This window comes from Balaenoptera ricei, chromosome 16, assembly GCF_028023285.1.
Source record: "Balaenoptera ricei isolate mBalRic1 chromosome 16, mBalRic1.hap2, whole genome shotgun sequence".
In the NCBI taxonomy this organism is placed as follows: Eukaryota; Metazoa; Chordata; class Mammalia; order Artiodactyla; family Balaenopteridae; genus Balaenoptera; species Balaenoptera ricei.
This window is the reverse complement of record NC_082654.1, coordinates 16,547,113-16,564,327: the sequence shown is the minus strand read 5'-3', so window position 1 is coordinate 16,564,327 and position 17,215 is coordinate 16,547,113. Positions and strand designations below refer to the sequence as shown.

General features: G+C 46.6%; 2 protein-coding genes across 2 annotated transcripts; one reads left to right on the top strand and one right to left on the bottom strand.

Moving 5' to 3' along the window:
• The first annotated feature begins 2,550 nt into the window (after window positions 1-2,550).
• ADRB1 (adrenoceptor beta 1) lies at window positions 2,551-4,257 on the top strand. Its single transcript, XM_059899685.1, has one exon. It carries the CDS (start codon window positions 2,551-2,553, stop codon window positions 3,955-3,957), a length of 1,407 nt encoding a protein of 468 aa, XP_059755668.1. The 3' UTR covers window positions 3,958-4,257.
• Window positions 4,258-14,256: 9,999 nt separating this feature from the next.
• On the bottom strand, window positions 14,257-16,987 carry LOC132350645 (AT-rich interactive domain-containing protein 1A-like). Its single transcript, XM_059899977.1, is given in 4 exon segments — window positions 14,257-15,677; window positions 15,997-16,016; window positions 16,018-16,232; window positions 16,235-16,987. Coding segments are annotated over 4 exon segments (2,262 nt in total). The 5' UTR covers window positions 16,965-16,987; the 3' UTR covers window positions 14,257-14,380.
• Window positions 16,988-17,215: the final 228 nt, after the last annotated feature.

Sequence of the window (17,215 nt, the reverse complement as noted above, 5' to 3'; positions counted from 1 at the left end):
AAATGTATACAAATACATACATATTTGCACATATGGTAATGCTATTGGCATCCAGGCTTCTGCACTGAATCTGTACAACCAAGTTCAGGCCTTATCGCTCACAGAAATGCAATCCCTTTGCCCTTCAGGGGCCCTTAAGCTTGGCACACAATATTCCCGGTAACACCACTTGACAGAAAGATGGCGCCCAACAGAAAACCTCCTCCCCACATTCCCTACACCTCACCGCACAGCCCAGCACTCAGAATCCTGCAGCATCAAATCCAACTCTTTCCAACCCCTTGGCTATTTTGAGACTGCCCCTTGAGGGTGGGAACAGAGAAAAGTCGGAAGGGGAGACAGGTTTGCAGTGACTTGGGTACCTAGGGCTCTCTGGGAGCCTACACTGAACTCAGGGTGCAGGCCTCCAACCCCCCTCTTTCCAGCCCTCTCCTTTCCTTGCTCCCCCTTCTCAGGCTTCCCAAGTTGGCAGAACTAGGGCAGAACTAGGCTGACAAGTCCTAGGGCAGGGGCGAATAAACAAATAAATCACCCACATCCACACCCACCCGCCTTGTAGCACTGATTATCAAGTTTGGGCCTAAAGCAAATTTATATGTTTGGATATAGAGAAGGTGGTTAAAACTGCTGGGCTTTATACACTGAATAAACATTGCTTTTAGCTCTTGACTTGGGTAGCTGTGGAAGTCAGTCTTTCTCTACAGGGTAAGAAGATGAGTTTGTCCCTTTCAGATGCTATTCTTTTTATTCCAATGCTAGAAAGATGTGTGAGCATTATATAACATTTTCATGCACCCTTACAGGGGTAATTAGAAGCTGTTTACCCGTCCTTGCTCTCAAGGATTCGATTAAAGCCTTTTTATTTTCAAGGCTGAGCTGAGGACCTTCCTGGGGTGGAATTAGGGGGTCTGAACACCTTCTGCTGCATTGTGTGTTCATGGTGCCCATCCTGTAGGTGGGTCCCCACATATAATCACACCGACTGCAGGGCTGACTCACTAATTTTAAACCCATTCAGCTGCCAACTCAGAAGTCTCTGATATAACTTTAAATGCTATCGGATTTTAATCTTCTGGAGTATTTACATATTTTCTTCTCTCATTCCTCCAAAACTAATCCTAGAGTTTTGAGAATCCGGGAACTTGGGCAAAGGAGAAAACAACTTGGGCAGACCAAGAAATCTGAAATCTCGATTCACTACGTCAACCAAAACTAATGTACCTTTTTGTTTGCACTGACCCAGCTCAAACTGTAAAATCATGTGAGTAATAAAACACAAAATCCTGGTGTTATATAACTGAATGTGAAAAGTCTGAAATGTAATTAAACGTGCTCTGTCTTCGTGGCGGTGTCACTTACTCCACGTTAACATTTGTGTTTCTTTAAGCCTCTCTCTTCACGGTATCGACACACACTGTTGCATCATACTCACACATCCATCAGCTGGGACTGGGGAGTGTGTGTTTTTCCAACTGGTGCTCAGCATTAGCTGTCAGATGCACAAACCTTCCCTTCCTTTCTGCATCTGCTGCCCTGGAACAACAGAAGCTTCTTGCAAGAATAGCTCCCAGAGAGCGTTGCTGACAGATGCGCGGTTTGCTCAAGCAAGGCGCTTGCTGGAAAGTTTCCTCTAACCGCTAACACCCGCCTCCGATCCCCTGAGCTGGCAGGACGCAGGCTGGCTGGGTCCCGTCTTGACGGAGGAAGGGTTTTACACGCACTCTCCTAGGCTGCCCAACACGAGAAACAATCTTGCAGCCAGACCCCTCCAACCCCAGTGAACAGACCGTCCAAGGCGCTCTGGTGCTTCGAGAACACCGAGGTCCCCTCCCCGCTAAAGGAAGCGCGCGCTCTGCTCCGCAGGAAACCTGGGCACCGGAGGTAGACGGCTAGCGAGTTGAGCCCGAGCGCAGGAAGGAGCCAAACACCGGAGGCAAACGGGGCGCAGGAGAGGAGAGACTGGGGTCCGCGGGAGGGGGCAGGGTGGGAGCCGGGCGCCGTAGGGAGCCAAGGGGAACTGGGCGCTGGAACCAGAGGGCTCAGGAAGGCGCGCGCGCGCAGGAACCCGCGGGCGCCGAGGAGACGCTCGCTTGGCCCTCTGCCTCACTCCTCGGAGCCGCGGAACCGCCGGTAGGAGGGGGGGCTGCGGGGAGTTGCTGGGGGGAGCCAGACAGGGGCGTGCCTTCGCCCGGATTGGCTGCAGGAGCCTGACGCGAGGCCCTGAGGGTTGGCTCGAGGGAGTGGGACTGGGGTGGGTTGGGTGCTGGGAGCCGGGGCTGCGGGCTCCGCGCGCTCAGAAACATGCTGAGGTCCCGGCAGCTGTTCCAGCAGCGACAGCGGCTCCAGCAGCAGCGGCGGCGGCGGCGGCGGCGACAGCGCACGGCTCCGGCGGGGAAGGCGCCCGGCGCCCATGCCTCCGGCCCAGCGCCGCGGCTGTCCTGACCTGGCCGCGACCTCCCTCCGCGCGCCCCGCCGCCCGGGCCTCTGGGGGGTTCCCCAACCGCGGCCCAACTCCGCCACACCCCCCTCCCCCGGCCTCCGCAGCTCGGCATGGGCGCGGGGGCGCTCGCCCTGGGCGCCTCCGAGCCCCGCAACCTGTCCACCGCCGCGCCGCTCCCCGACGGCGCGGCCACGGCGGCGCGGCTGCTAGTGCCCGCGTCGCCGCCCGCCTCGCTGCTGACCCCCGCCAGCGAGGGATCCGCGCCGCTGTCGCAGCAGTGGACGGCCGGCATGGGCCTGCTGATGGCGCTCATCGTGCTGCTCATCGTGGCGGGCAACGTGCTGGTGATCGTGGCCATCGCCAAGACGCCGCGGCTGCAGACGCTCACCAACCTCTTCATCATGTCCCTGGCCAGCGCCGACCTGGTCATGGGGCTGCTGGTGGTGCCGTTCGGGGCCACCATCGTGGTGTGGGGCCGCTGGGAGTACGGCTCCTTCTTCTGCGAGCTCTGGACCTCGGTGGACGTGCTGTGCGTGACGGCCAGCATCGAGACCCTGTGTGTCATCGCCCTGGACCGCTATCTCGCCATCACATCGCCCTTCCGCTACCAGAGCCTGCTGACCCGCGCGCGGGCGCGGGCCCTCGTGTGCACCGTGTGGGCCATCTCGGCCCTGGTGTCCTTCCTGCCCATCCTCATGCACTGGTGGCGGGCCGAGGGCGACGAGGCGCGCCGCTGCTACAACGACCCCAAGTGCTGCGATTTCGTCACCAACCGAGCCTACGCCATAGCCTCGTCCGTCGTCTCCTTCTACGTGCCCCTGTGCATCATGGCCTTCGTGTACCTGCGGGTGTTCCGCGAGGCCCAGAAGCAGGTGAAGAAGATCGACAGCTGCGAGCGCCGCTTCCTCAGCGGCCCCACGCGGCCGCCCTCGCCCGCGCCCTCGCCCGGGCCCCCGCTCCCGGCCGCCGCCGCCTCCCCGGTGGCCAACGGGCGCGCCAGCAAGCGGCGGCCCTCGCGCCTCGTGGCCCTGCGCGAGCAGAAGGCGCTCAAGACGCTGGGCATCATCATGGGCGTGTTCACGCTCTGCTGGCTGCCCTTCTTCCTGGCCAACGTGGTGAAGGCCTTCCACCGCGACCTGGTGCCCGACAGCCTCTTCGTCTTCTTCAACTGGCTGGGCTACGCCAACTCGGCCTTCAACCCCATCATCTACTGCCGCAGCCCCGACTTCCGCAAGGCCTTCCAGCGCCTGCTCTGCTGCGCGCGCCGGGCCGCTCGCGGGAGCCACGCGGCCGCCGGGGACCCGCCGCGCGCCTCGGGCTGCCTGGCGGTGGCCGGGCCGCCGCCGTCGCCCGGGGCCGCCTCAGACGACGACGACGACGACGACGACGTCGGGGCCGCGCCGCCCGCGCGCCTGCTGGAGCCCTGGGCCGGCTACAACGGTGGGGCGGCGGCCGACAGCGACTCGAGCCTGGACGAGCCGAGCCGCCCGGGCTGTGCCTCGGATTCCAAGGTGTAGGGCCGGGCGCCCCTCCCCGCCTCCCCGCCTCCCCAGCCCGGGCGCGGGCTCTGCGCCCCGGGAGGGAGAGAGCCCGGGCGCCCCTGAATGGCTTCCTGGGGGAAGAGGAGATCTGTGTTTACTCAAGACCGAAAGCAGGTGAATTCGAAGCTCGCAAACCTCGTCTGCATCATCCAAGGCAAACAGAAAAGCCACAGACCGTTGCACAGAAAGGAAGGTTTGGGGAGGGGTGGGAGAGTGGCTTGCTGATTTTTGTTGGGTTCTTTTTTCTCTTTGTGGTCCGGCCTTCTTTTGTGGGTGCGTGTGATACGTCTTTAGATTTTTCCTCCCCCCCCCCCCCAGGTGGTTTTTAACACTCTCTGCGATGACCGGGAAGGGAAGGGAGAAGCGTTAGGAGATAAGTCTCTGACTTGGCTTCTATCCCGTTCTCGGGAACAGGAGCGGTCAAGCGGAGAAAGAGGAGAGAATGACAGTTGATCAGGACGTGTTTCCTTTGCTTTCCGTTGCAATTTCATTTTAATTCCTGAGTAATGATTTCTCCTGTTCTTAAAGCAGAGGGAAAGGATGGATGCAAAAATCGCGTTTCAGGAAATTTTAAGCTATTCTTGGAACAAGCCTCACCTTGCTTTCCTTTTGTAGGGCAAGCCGGCTGTCCCCGAGAGCCTCGGTGGTCAGGCTGAGGGGTTCCTACCTCACACTGTGCACATTGCACAGCAAGATAGAAAGACTTGTTTATATTAAACAGCTTATTTATGTATCAATATTAGTTGGAAGGACCAGGCGCTGAGCCTCTGTGACGTGTGACTCTGTCCATTGAAGACAGGACAGAAAAAGAAAAGAAAAAGAGGAAACAGTTCAGATTACTGCACATGTGGGTAAAAACAAAAAACAGAACAAAACAAAAAGGCGTGATTCAAAGTGGCATTTTTGCACAGTATTAGGAACTGTAAAGTCCACTGAAGATGTTACTTGCACAAAAAGAAATTAAATATTTTTTAACGGGGGTGGGGGTGAGGTAGGGGCAGATCTTAAAAACTAAAATAAAACTCAAACTCTACTTCTGTTGTCTGTTATGTTACTGAGCTAATGATTTATTGGAAAAATACCTTTTTATACTCTTTTATCATGGTACTGTAACTGTATCCATATTATAAATATAATTATCTTAAGGAGTTTTTTATTATTTTTTTATGTCCAAGGGCCCACGTGAATCTGCTGGTAAAATTTAGCACTTGTGTGTAAATACTATTTCCTCTCTGTGTTTTACCAAGTATTTATACTCTGGTGCAACTAACTACTATGTGAGGAATTGATCCATGTGCAATAAATACCAATAAAGCACAAAAAAGATTATGTACTGTGTGTCTGTAAGGGCTCAGGGAAAATGGAAAAGACAGTTTGTTTTGTTCAAAATATAGGCTGGATTTCCCATAGAGCTCTTTTAATAGCTTTTCATGACTCAATAGCATAGCAAAATGCCTCTAGACCAAATAAGGCGTGCACCTACTGAGAGCTGCAGGCTTGCCCTAAATTTTCACAGCCAGATTCAGAGTATTCTAGACTACTTGTAGGTGTTTTCAAGATCCCATCTGCCGTACTTGCCTTAAGAACTAATATTTGGGATTGTGCATCTTCTAAGAAAAAATGATTGAGTCAGGTAACTCAGCTGCAACTTTGCACAGAAATGCAGGAAAGAAGACTAAGTCGTGGAACCGTTATTGCCTACTTGGAATTCGGTAAGTGGCATCCACGGCTGGTTTTTGTTTTCCAACAGAAAATCAAAATCACAGAAAATCACAGTGTGTGCACATTTCTCCAATGGCTGTTTAGAAAGCAAAATGCTTTCATGGTTAAGCAAAAATTTATAAAAGAGCAATTAAGTAAATATTTTTTTTTCTCTTGTGTAATTAAGTAGACCATTTCAGCAGAAGTTCTGGGTGGGCAGGTAACAGGTAAAAGTAAATGTGAAGTTTTAAAATTTTCTAACAAGATTATGACACCCCCCCAATGGATAGGATAGTTTTCCTAAAATTATTTCCTAAGGAAAATATAGTGAAATTCTATCTTGGGATTAATTCTACATTCTCCAAAATAAATTTAAGTATTTCTCTTTCTTTGTATTTTTAAACAAGCTTTTCATTTCATGATGGTACAGTAAAGAAACCAAAGTGAAGAGTGTAAAGTTTTGGCTTATACCGAGATTGAACATGAAGAAACTCTTCGCTACCAAGGAAAGTCAAGACCGATTATCCTTTTTTTTTTTTTTTTTTTTTTTGGCAATGCGATATTCTAAAAACCAGGAAAGATGAGAGTCTTCTGAGAAAGATTAATGCTGCCTATGTTTTAGAGACCAGCAGAAGGTTTCATGAACAGTAGCAGTTTCAACAAAAGCTGCTGTGAAGTTTAATCCCTTTCTCCAGCAAAAAAAAAGGTGGAGAGGCAGGAGATGGCAAAAGTTATTTAAAAATACAGATACATACCTACAGAAACACATTTTGGAGAATGTAAAAATTCCAGGATGAAATCTCACTATCCTTTCCCCTAGGAACAAATACAGTGCATTTCTATGCTCCCTTCCCCCACCTGAATATGCAAGTTGCATTTTGTTAGGGGTTTTGTTCCTCTTTGTTTTTAAATCATACTAGAAAATTAATAGACTTAATGTCTACAGTTTCATCTGAAGAGCACTCAAGAGTACCAGGTAATGCTTCACTTTCCTATTTTGTCTAGATAAGTCTTTACATTTAAATAAAAAGAAATTTTCCCAGACCCAAACTTACATATAGACCCATCAAACCTTAGGTCTCAAAATCATGAAAGTCCTATAAACTTTAATAACAAATATATATAATTTAACTGCTTAGTAAACAGGTCTGAACTCTTTAGTGAATTAGAGGAAACCACTATAATCTTGGGGCCAGTTTATATGTATTTGTAGGAAATAGAAAAAAAGAGTTTTCTGTGATCTCTTGAGTTCTCTAACTGAGGGTTACGGGGATTCAGAAACAGACCTTGTCAGTGATTCCTACTACCCACGAAAACTGCTTTTCGTTGTTTTGAAGAAGACATTGATCTATAATAGAAATGTAGGAATCTGAGCTGCCAATCCCAATAGCTACATCAGTGGGAGGAGAAAACTGCCAATCCTGTTTAATCTGGTGAGATAATGCACAGCAGAAGTGACAGGAGGAGGGCAGTGAATACGCAGAAAATCAACCTTACCCCATGGGTTTGTGTGTAACAGTACCAAAGGCATAAACCTTAAAATTAAAACAGTGAACATGTGACCAAGATTCACTCATTTGCTACATTTGAAATTATGTTTCGGTTGCACACTGTAAAGTTCTCTATGTGTAACAAGATATTCCAGCATCTATAATTCTCCCTCCAGTGTAGGAATCTATAATTGGTATAGAAGATAGCTTCATCCCTTGGTGAACTTGGCAATGTAAAACTTTGTAAATAGAGCTCATTTTTTCTATCCAGGCTTTCTTTGGAACTGGAATTATTAATAACCTCTAAGTGGCTATTGTGAAACCTTTCCTTGTTAAGCACATTTTCCTAATTTCGCATTTTGTTGAGCGTGCTGACTTCCTCTGGCAATATGTAAAATTGCCAGACGGAAATTCTGCACTCGAAGTCTCAGGATGATACTAGCATTCAAGTTTTTAGCAAGAGCTTCTAAGCAAGGGTCAAAAGGAAAATTATTAAGTTTTACTGCCATTTGTGAAAGGCTTAAAAAATTTTTTTTAACAAAGCAGGACCCTTCAGTTCTTTGGAAGGAAAACAGTTTAAAACCTTAGCCGTAATTCAAATTAAACACATTGGCACAGATAATTTAGTTTTATTTGTACATTTCTGGCATAATGTGCTGAGAAATACTAATTCTTTTGACTCCCTGCCAATTTGCTACTAATCAAAATGGAGAAGATATGCACTGTTTGGATTATACCTAAAAATAGTTGTACTACAGTCACATCAGCAAATGGAATTAAATTAATTTCTCTTTCTTCTCCTTCACACAAACCCTCCACATTATTTAAATTTCCATCTAGAATATTGCTTCTGAATCTCATAATTTGTGATTCAATGTGTCCCAAAGTGCACTGCTACATTGCAATTATTTTAAAGCAAATTCTAGGGGTGGGATAGGGAGGGTGGGAGGGAGACGCAAGAGGGAGGAGATATGGGGATATATGTATATGTATAGCTGATTCACTTTGTTATACAGCAGAAACTAACACACCATTGTAAAGCAATTATACTCCAATAAAGATGTTAAAAAAAGAAAAAAAAAAAGCAAATTCTATCAAACTACTTTCTGAGAAATACACCTCTCCTAAAATTCCAACTTTTACCCTGCTCTCATTTAAAGAGTCTCTACTAAATAGTCCATATAATGTCATCAAAGAAGTATTAATACTATAAATAGATACTTTGTGGATTAATTTACCTCCTAATAGTCTTTTTACCTTTTGTGGGAGATAGTTTCTGAATCAATAAGACTTGGTCATTTGATGGAGCAGTTAATAGGCTTCCAGATCCAATTGCTCTAATGACAGACGAAAACAGCAGCCCGAAGGAGAAGCTGACACTATGCTGACAACATTAGAGCATGATCTTGGCAGTCATCTTAGCAGCACCCAAGAAAGCATGGAAAGTAACCGTCTACACACTTTAAACCTTTGTCTTCACTTAAATGTTGCCTTCACTCTGAGCGCATCTCTACCTTCCTGGTACCTGAAGCCAGTTCTTGCCTTGGACATACCCTATACTCACCAGCCCTTCTCTTGAGCACATCTTCATTTCCTCTTGAATGAACTAGAACCATCTAGAACATCTAGTTCTAGATAAATTGTCTTCCTAGCAGCATTAACTTCTCATGAACAGTTTCCTAAAGCTCTGATTTTCAACATCTCTCAATACTTAGGATTCTTGTTTTCTTCTCTCTCCACATCCCCTGGCTCATAGCTATTAATTAGTATTAGCAAGATCACACTGTTTTCTTCCTATTTATGACAGAACTTACCTATGATGCATTTTAAATGTCTTAAGTTTGGATTTCTTCCTGAGAATTTCAGTATTGCTCATAATTATGAGTAGAAAAAAATTTTTTAACTCTGTACTTTTCCTATAAAAAGTCTTCATGTTGAGTTTAATATTTGGGGTGTGGGGCTTTCTTAACAGGCTTTATTTTCCTGTTTTTCTTTATTTTTCAGTTCTTAACTGTATGACCTTGTCCGTTTTTCAGCATCCTGATTGCAAAGGATAACATGAGCTGTTACACCTTCAACTATTTGTAAATTAGTTTTCCTAATCATTAGGCTAGCTGACTTGTGGGAATTGTGGGTAAATTTTTACTCTAGGAGAGCAGAAAACTTGTTCAAGCAGACAGTCCAAAGACTGGCTGCTCTGGCTCCTGTGTATTTGCTGCTGTGCCCAGTGAGCATGGGGAAGTCAGTTGGTTTCCCTGCTACTCGAGTTCACTTCCCACAAATCCTCATCAGTAGCCTTTGTTTGTAAATCCCTCTGAGATGCTCTGATAGAAGGAGTTTATAGCTTTGCACAGTCTATCATTTCGAATACTTCCTCCTGACCTTCTTTTCCTTTCCTTGCAACTCCACCCACAAAATCCCTGTTTTTTTTTTTTAAAGTGGAAAGAACAACTAAGAATAGCAAATATATATATATATAAAATACCCCATGCATCCCAACAAACAGTCCTTCACTTATTATTATACTTAAAATTCCACACACAAAAAAAATTCCTCAAAAACCACAACTGAGTAAAATAGTCTTCTTCCCAAACATCAGATTAAAAAACCTGTTTGCTCTGTGCTAAGCAAAAGTGGTTTATGATTCTGAACCCACGGCCACTTTGAGAAAAGTAAGTCAATTTGGAAAGTAGCTCAACTCTACGATTTTGCATTGAGTTGTAAACACTAAAAGCAACTCTCTAGATTGTTCTCCTTTTCCTGGAATAGCAATTCAGAGATGAAAATGCTGAGAGCAATGGCTGTTTGTATTTTTGCTTACCTCTTTTTTGTGGCTTGCAAGGCATTGGGTTTCTTTGTTCCGAACTTAATGAACAGAGACAAATCTACAGGAACTTCACTGACTTAAAATATCTATTATGTTAACTAAAGAAACTCACCTGTGATCTTGAGGTCCTAGTTAAAAATGCTTTTAAAGAGTAAACATCAATAGATGTTCCAATGACATTTTCTGCAGTGATTTTTTTCTAAAGCCATTAAAGGTAACAGTTTAGTAAGATGCTCTTTTTAAAGAATTCTTTGTGTTTAAACGATTCAATGATCAGTCCTGAAATAATGTGTGTGGTTTTTTTTTCCCTTAAAACAGGCATACCTAAGTAAAACTGAGTCACCCAGAAAAACTGCAGAATTTTCGGCATGGGAAGGACCTAGATATGTCTAGTAAACAACACCCCTACTATATATAAAACAGATAATCAACAAGGACCTACTGTATAACACAGGGAACTCTACTCAATATTCTGTAATAACCTATATGGGAAAAGAATCTGAAAAAGAATGGTTTGCATATATATGTATAACTGAATCACTTTGCTGTACACCTGAAACTAACACAGCATTGTAAATCAACTCTACTCCAATATAAAATAAAAATTAAATTTAAAAAATAAATAAAGGAAATGGACAAAAAAAAAAAAATCACCACTATACTCAAGCAACGGTTTAACTAGATCAGTACAGACCACCAAGACTGACAAGACATAATCTGAGATGTAAAGACCTGACCCATCATTTAATTGCCAGTCCTATCAGCAAATGTTTCCTTTGTAGCGAACCCAAATCCCTCTTACTGTTTTGACTCATGATTAATCTCAATGGAATCTGAAAACTAATGACTGAGCCACTATCTTCTGTATTAAAATCCTTCCAGTGATACATATGAAAAACCGTGCCCTCCCCCTCAGCTCTCTATGCACTAATTCCATTTCCTCTTATAAACAACTTTCATTTCATTTCAAATCCTTTCATTCTTTCTGTTGTTCAAATGGGGGTCCCATTACATCCCAGTTACAGGGATTTTTTTCCTGGCTGGAGACTGGAATGAAATACAGCACTGTGCAGTGTTCAGTGTGGCACCAGGCCTGGTGGCATCAACACGCCATCCTTCCTGTAACTGTGTTGCTAATGTTTTTAAACATCTCCGAGTCACAAAATTCCGAGGATCTGAAAAAATACTGTACCAAGTGACAAAGGTAACATGAAAATTGTAAGTCCTTGCAGTACTGCAAAAAGCATTCTTGCAAGCACAGGACAATATAAATTTTACTCAAAACAGGCAACCCATAGAACTCCCTCTCCAAGCGGCAAATGTTTACAAGTCTCTTCAAACCTTTTGAGTGTTAATATACCTATACAGATAAATAATATTTTTCACATTAGAGGTGCTCAGAAGACATCTGGAGAGCTTAACTTTTTGGAGGATTTCTGTGAGTAGTTTTTGAGTTGTGATTCCTATGTTTACCTGTTCCTGAAAGATTGTGTCCTGAGTGAGTGTGCTGTATGGCATACAACCAGCTGAAAACACTGGGCCTGTCCCCAAGGCACCCACGCTCTGGCTGGGGAGATCAGACATCCACAAGTGAAAAGTGACAAAGGATGAGGCAGGTGTGGCCGCATGCCAGACACGTGGCCAAAAGTAAGGGCTCTAGACCAGCTCTATCTAATAGAAGTACAACGCAAGCTGTATATTTAATATTATATGTTCTAGTAGCTACGTTTTTTTTTTAAGTAAAAAACGGGTGAAGCTAGCGTTATCATTTCAACATAGAATTGATGTAAAACTGTATGAAGGAGATGCTTTTTTTATACTAAACCTTTGAAATCTGATGTACATCTTACACTTATAGCCATCTCAATTGAGACCACGTTTCAAGTGTTCAATAGACACATACGACTGCTGGCTGCTGCTCTGATGTTTCAGCTCTAGGGTTCAGAGGAGGGAGTGGATGGAGGGGCTGGCATAATCTAGAGGCTTGGTGACGTAGTAGGTCTTGGATAAGGTGATAAAATTGTGTGAAAGGCCATTCCATGAGAAGTTGCAGGGGGAAGAAAACTGCATGAACAAACGCATAGGGATATAGGTAGTTGAGATGAATTTTTAGACAATGAATAGCCAGTTACAGATGGTTCATGTTGATGGAGTAATTAGAAGATGAAACTGGACAAGTAGTTCGGGAACAGATCAGAAGGTTAATGCAAACGCGTTGAACTCTAACCTTCCCGGAAGCTTGGAGATTGACGAGCAAGAGTGCCATGAGAAAAGCAGTGTTTTAGAAAGATCAACCTGGCATCAGAGGCATGACAGGTGGATATCACATCTTAATCTTCCAAATAATTCTGAGTTAAGTAAATTCAACAATCATATTTTATAAATCAAAAGACTAATATTTATATAATCTCATATAATAAATATGAGTTCATTATTAAACTGGCTTTCTGGTTTTCATATATCAACCCCAGGAGCCGACCCAGAGAAATGCATCCCGGAGAAGCCGACCCAGGTTTCTGAGTACATAAGGCTGACAGCCTGGTTAGTGACGGAAGGTTCTGCCCCCTTGGAGGTAAGGCATATGAGCTCAGGTGATTTGTTCAAGACAACAGGTAAGCAGTCTTGATCAAGTCTAGGTGCCTGACTCCTAAGTCCATCTCTTACTCATGTCACCAAACTGCTTGTCTGTTCCCCACAAGACTGGAAGCTCCAACACACTGCCTGCCACAAGGTATGAACTCTAAATTTTCATTGACTGAATTCCACTGGAGCCAGAGAACCAAGTTCTCTGGCTTCTGCAACAACCCAAGCACAGAGTGGTAACAGGCCTCACTAGAGCAGTGCACTGCAAGAAGAGGTGATGTAACCCTCTTATTTCCTTTGAAATTCAGATTTTCACTATCAGACATAAATAATAGTTTCTCTAAGAAAGGTGCTAAGCCTCAAATTGCAACTTATATGGGGCATTCTTTGCTAGTGTCACAGGAAACGATGAGATTATTTCCCAAATATTTCTAAGAAATGGATTTATTTCTAGAAATGGCACCTAGATTGCTGGAATGTATTTTAGCAACATATATTCAATGAGTATACACTGTATGAAAATGTACATCATTATTCTTTAAAAATAGGCATTTCTCTAAAATCGTTAAGTCAGAACTACATGTTCTAGGCTCCAGGTTCAGTTGTCAATGTGTAAAATACTTGATTTATTTGTCACTTATTGTATTCTATTTTCAATGGGGTTCTCTCTTTTGTAACTGGAAGATTTATAGCCATTTTTCTTACTGGACTTTACAAGGGAAAAACTCCCTTTCCCCACCCCCAAGTTTTCTCCCTAGACCCCCCCCAACAGTCAACATAGCTAAGAGAATCAGATTCTGTTTCACTAACTTACAGATGTCTGGCAAGAGGTTAAATAGCTGAGTCTCGCTTTGTGCAGGTCACCAACTTGTTAACTCGTCATACTGTAAAGGGGTAGCTGGGAGGGGGACCAAACTGTGGGGATCCAAGGGTATGTGCAATGTACAACGTCATACATATACACACGTGGCAGCGCAGCCGCTACAGCTAAAGGTTAAAACCAGTTCTAAGAGGTGATCTCAGAGTTATTCATACAATCAAGGAGGAGAGAAAGAGGTCAGGGTGTTGTAGGTTCACACATGATACTTTGGGGGAAAAGCCCCCTTTTTTTTTTTCTCCTCAACATTTAACTAAAAACATTTTTTAAAACTACAGCTTGCTGCTGACCCAGCGTTTTCTCTTGTTTCCATGTGAGACATTATTATTACAGTATGTTTACAGTATCAGGTGTACAGTACAGTACATGAAAGGGTCTACACTCTACTGCACAGGCCTCTCCAGTGAACGGGGTTTGTCCACAACTGCGAACTTCTTGGTTCCTGCAAGATTGTAAATGTACAATAAACCGTACACGGTTCAGCAGTCACCATTTTTGTCCTTCAGGATTTTTTGTTTGTTTGTTTTAACCATTAAAAACATTATGAAACGTGGCATCCACTTGATGCAAGGACTGGGAAAGCCATTTTTATTTTTATTTTTGTTCCCCAAACTCACTGTAAACGACGGTAACTTTGGTTAAAATTTAAAAAGTCTTCTATGTAGGCAGAGCTTTGTCTTTTCAAATAGGGCAGGGTCCTGAAGGGGAGTAAAGTGAGGACGGAATAGAAAGATCGGGAGGAAGAAGGGGCGAGAAGGAGGAGGAAAGAGAACTAGGAGAGACTTTTTTCCCAAGGGAGAAGCTGGACAGCACAGGGTAAACTGGATTCTGAGGTGGTTTTGCATAAATAAAGGGCAACAGTCAGTTTCTAAGTTCTCCACACACGCACACGCACACAGGGAGGGAGGTGTCCCACGGCTGTCATGACTGGTCAATCAAAAACAGTACATCGCAAATGACTTGTGAAACCAATGAGTTCATCGACGGCGATACCGAGATGTCCAACAGCCGTGACTCGTACAGCGTGAACTCCGAGTGGCTCTCGTCCACCGTGGCCAGGGCCAGCAGCGCACGGGCAGCCCGTCGCCGCATCGTGTCCACACTAGTTGGCTCAAAGGGCGGGTTCTGCATGTGGAGCAGGCTGGCCTGGCTCTGCTGGAACCGTGTGGCAGCAAGGCTATCCTCCAGGAAGCCCAGGAGGTTGCCGATGCTGCCTTTCTGCGCTGCAATGGCACGGGCTGCCAGGCTGTCACCCTGTGCCAGGTTGGCTAGCAGTACTACAGCCATCTCCCGGCACACTGGGTCCTTTCGGTCACCGAGGGAGCGCACCATGGCGCTGTACAACTTCTCCAGGCGGCTGAAGGGGGGTGTGGCCAGGATCAGGTCCACATTGCTGTCCTGGATGCTGAGTTTGCTGAGGGTCTCCAAGACCAGTCTCTGGGGGGAGAGGACGGCGTTGGGGCCCAGGGTGGAGAACGGGTCCTGGGCTTCAGCTGAAGGGCAGACTGCCCAGTGTAGGAGTCCATCCAGGACAGGCAGGCAGATGCTCTCGGCATATGGGGAGAGGTCCACCTGCCCCGAAATGTTGGCGAGCGTGACCAAGGTGTTCTCCCGAAGCATCTCCAAGCAGTCCCACCAGCACTCCACTTTGCTGCAGCTCACCCCTTGGTCCTGCTCCTCCTCCTTCTCGTAAGTCAGTGGCGCCTGCTTCTGTTCTGGGTGCTTGTGGTGCAGAAGGATGAGCTTGCCCAGGGTCAGCAGCAGCCCCAGGTGTTTGGACATCTCAGAGTCGTTGCCTGGCACAAATGACAGACTTCGGATGGTATTGGAGACACAGATGCAGCGTCTGGCAAGGCAATCCTGCCAGTCCAGAAGGGTACACAGTGGGGTCTCATCTTTACTGTGGGGTTCATCCTCTAGGATCTTGATGTTCTGATGGCTCTGTGCTGGGCTGATGCCAAATGGGAACTTGCTGCTTTCCTTGGTGGCCTCTACACTCTTAGCTCCCTCCTCGGTCAACGTGCTAGACCGGGAGGACAACATGTCATCCACAGTGGCTGTGACCCGTTTTTCTGGAGGGCCATCGGTCGGGGGGCCCTCCTGCTCTGTTGTCCCTGGTGTACCCTCTACTGCTGTGACATACTTCCAAGTGACTGGTGGGCAGGGTACATGAGGCCGGGAAGGCAGCAGCTCTGTTTTGCTCTCAAAGTGGGTCTGGGGGCTTCCCTGGTGGCGCAGTGGTTAAGAATCTGCCTGCCAATGCAGGGGACACGGGTTCGAGCCCTGGTCTGGGAAGATCCCACATGCCGTGGAGCAACTAAGCCCGTGAGCCACAACTACTGAGCCTGCGCGTCTGGAGCCTGTGCTCCGCAACGGGAGAGGCCGCAACAGTGAGAGGCCCACGCACCGCGATGAAGAGTGGCCCTGGCTCGCCACAACTGGAGAAAGCCCTCGCACAGAAACGAAGACCCAACACAGCCAAAAATAAATAAATACATAAATAAATAAATTTATATTAAAAAAAAAAGTGGATCTGGATATGCTCAGTCGTGTCCCCCGCCACCAATCCGCCGGTGCAGCAAGCCACTGTCAAACTCCTGCACGCGCCCACGCTGATCTGAGCAGTCCTCCACAAGCAGGTCATTCTTTTGCACCATCTTTACTGGAAGCCTGTCCAACTTACTAATCAGTTTCTCCTCACTCTTCTCTGAGGCGGCTTTGTCCTTGCCCACAAAGGCCATCTCCTCACCATTTTCAATTACTTCCTCCTCTCTTCCTCCTCTAGTTTAGGACCTAGAAGGTCTTCCTCCTCCTCCCCCTCCACAGGAGCTAGACTAGACGCTTTGCCGAATCTCCCAGGGTCCAGTAGTGTTCTCCGTCCTGGGTCATCCACCTCATGCTCCTTTAAAATGCCAAAGATCTCAATCGGGCAACGTCGGAAATATTCCACAAGGAGCTCTAGCAACCCTGGGAGCTGACTGAGGTTGAAAGTCATGATGCTGTAGTTGTCATACAGCAGGATGTTAATGGTGTCTAATGCCCACATGCTCTCTGCCAGCAGCCCAGACTTGCGGGACATCATTACCCGCCATGCCTCCGGGGTTCCGATGTCTTTCGTCGTGAGCCGCCTCCTCTGCTTCAGCATAGGCTGTGTGGCTTCAACAGAGCCAGGTGGGAAGGTGGTGTCCCGTCAACTCATAGGGGGCTGCACAGGGGCAGGTGCTATGTGTGAGGCAGGTACTGGGGGACCTGGCTTCTGCATCTTCATCCCAGAGTGCAGGAATGGAGACTTGCTAGGAGACGTGCGGTTCTCCATTGGCCGGGGCAGGGGAGCAGGGCTGGGTACCTGAGGAATGTGATTCTGCATGCTTGGTGGGAGCTGGTAGTTGGATGGAGGGGGCCTTGTCATGGGGAGCACGGGGGCAGAAGGACCATATGGGGGCTGGCGTGTGCCATGGGAAGGCCATGGGCCTTCATGGTTGGCTCTCTGATCCGTGTGCAGCATTTCATCTGTTCGGTTCACGCACTGATAGGCAGTGCCTTGCGGGGCAGAGCCCGTGCTCTGCCTGTTGGCATAATTGTGAACAAGTGTTTTTTAAAGTTCATTTCTCAAAGGTCAAAAATAATTTGTTGTGTGTCAGTCTAGTTTGGAGAGATGAGAAAGGTGCTTTGTTCTTCTTTTAAATGTGACCTCATAGACACATACACACAGAATTACAAAAGCTTCTTAGGCAAAAATATATGGTCTAGGTCCAC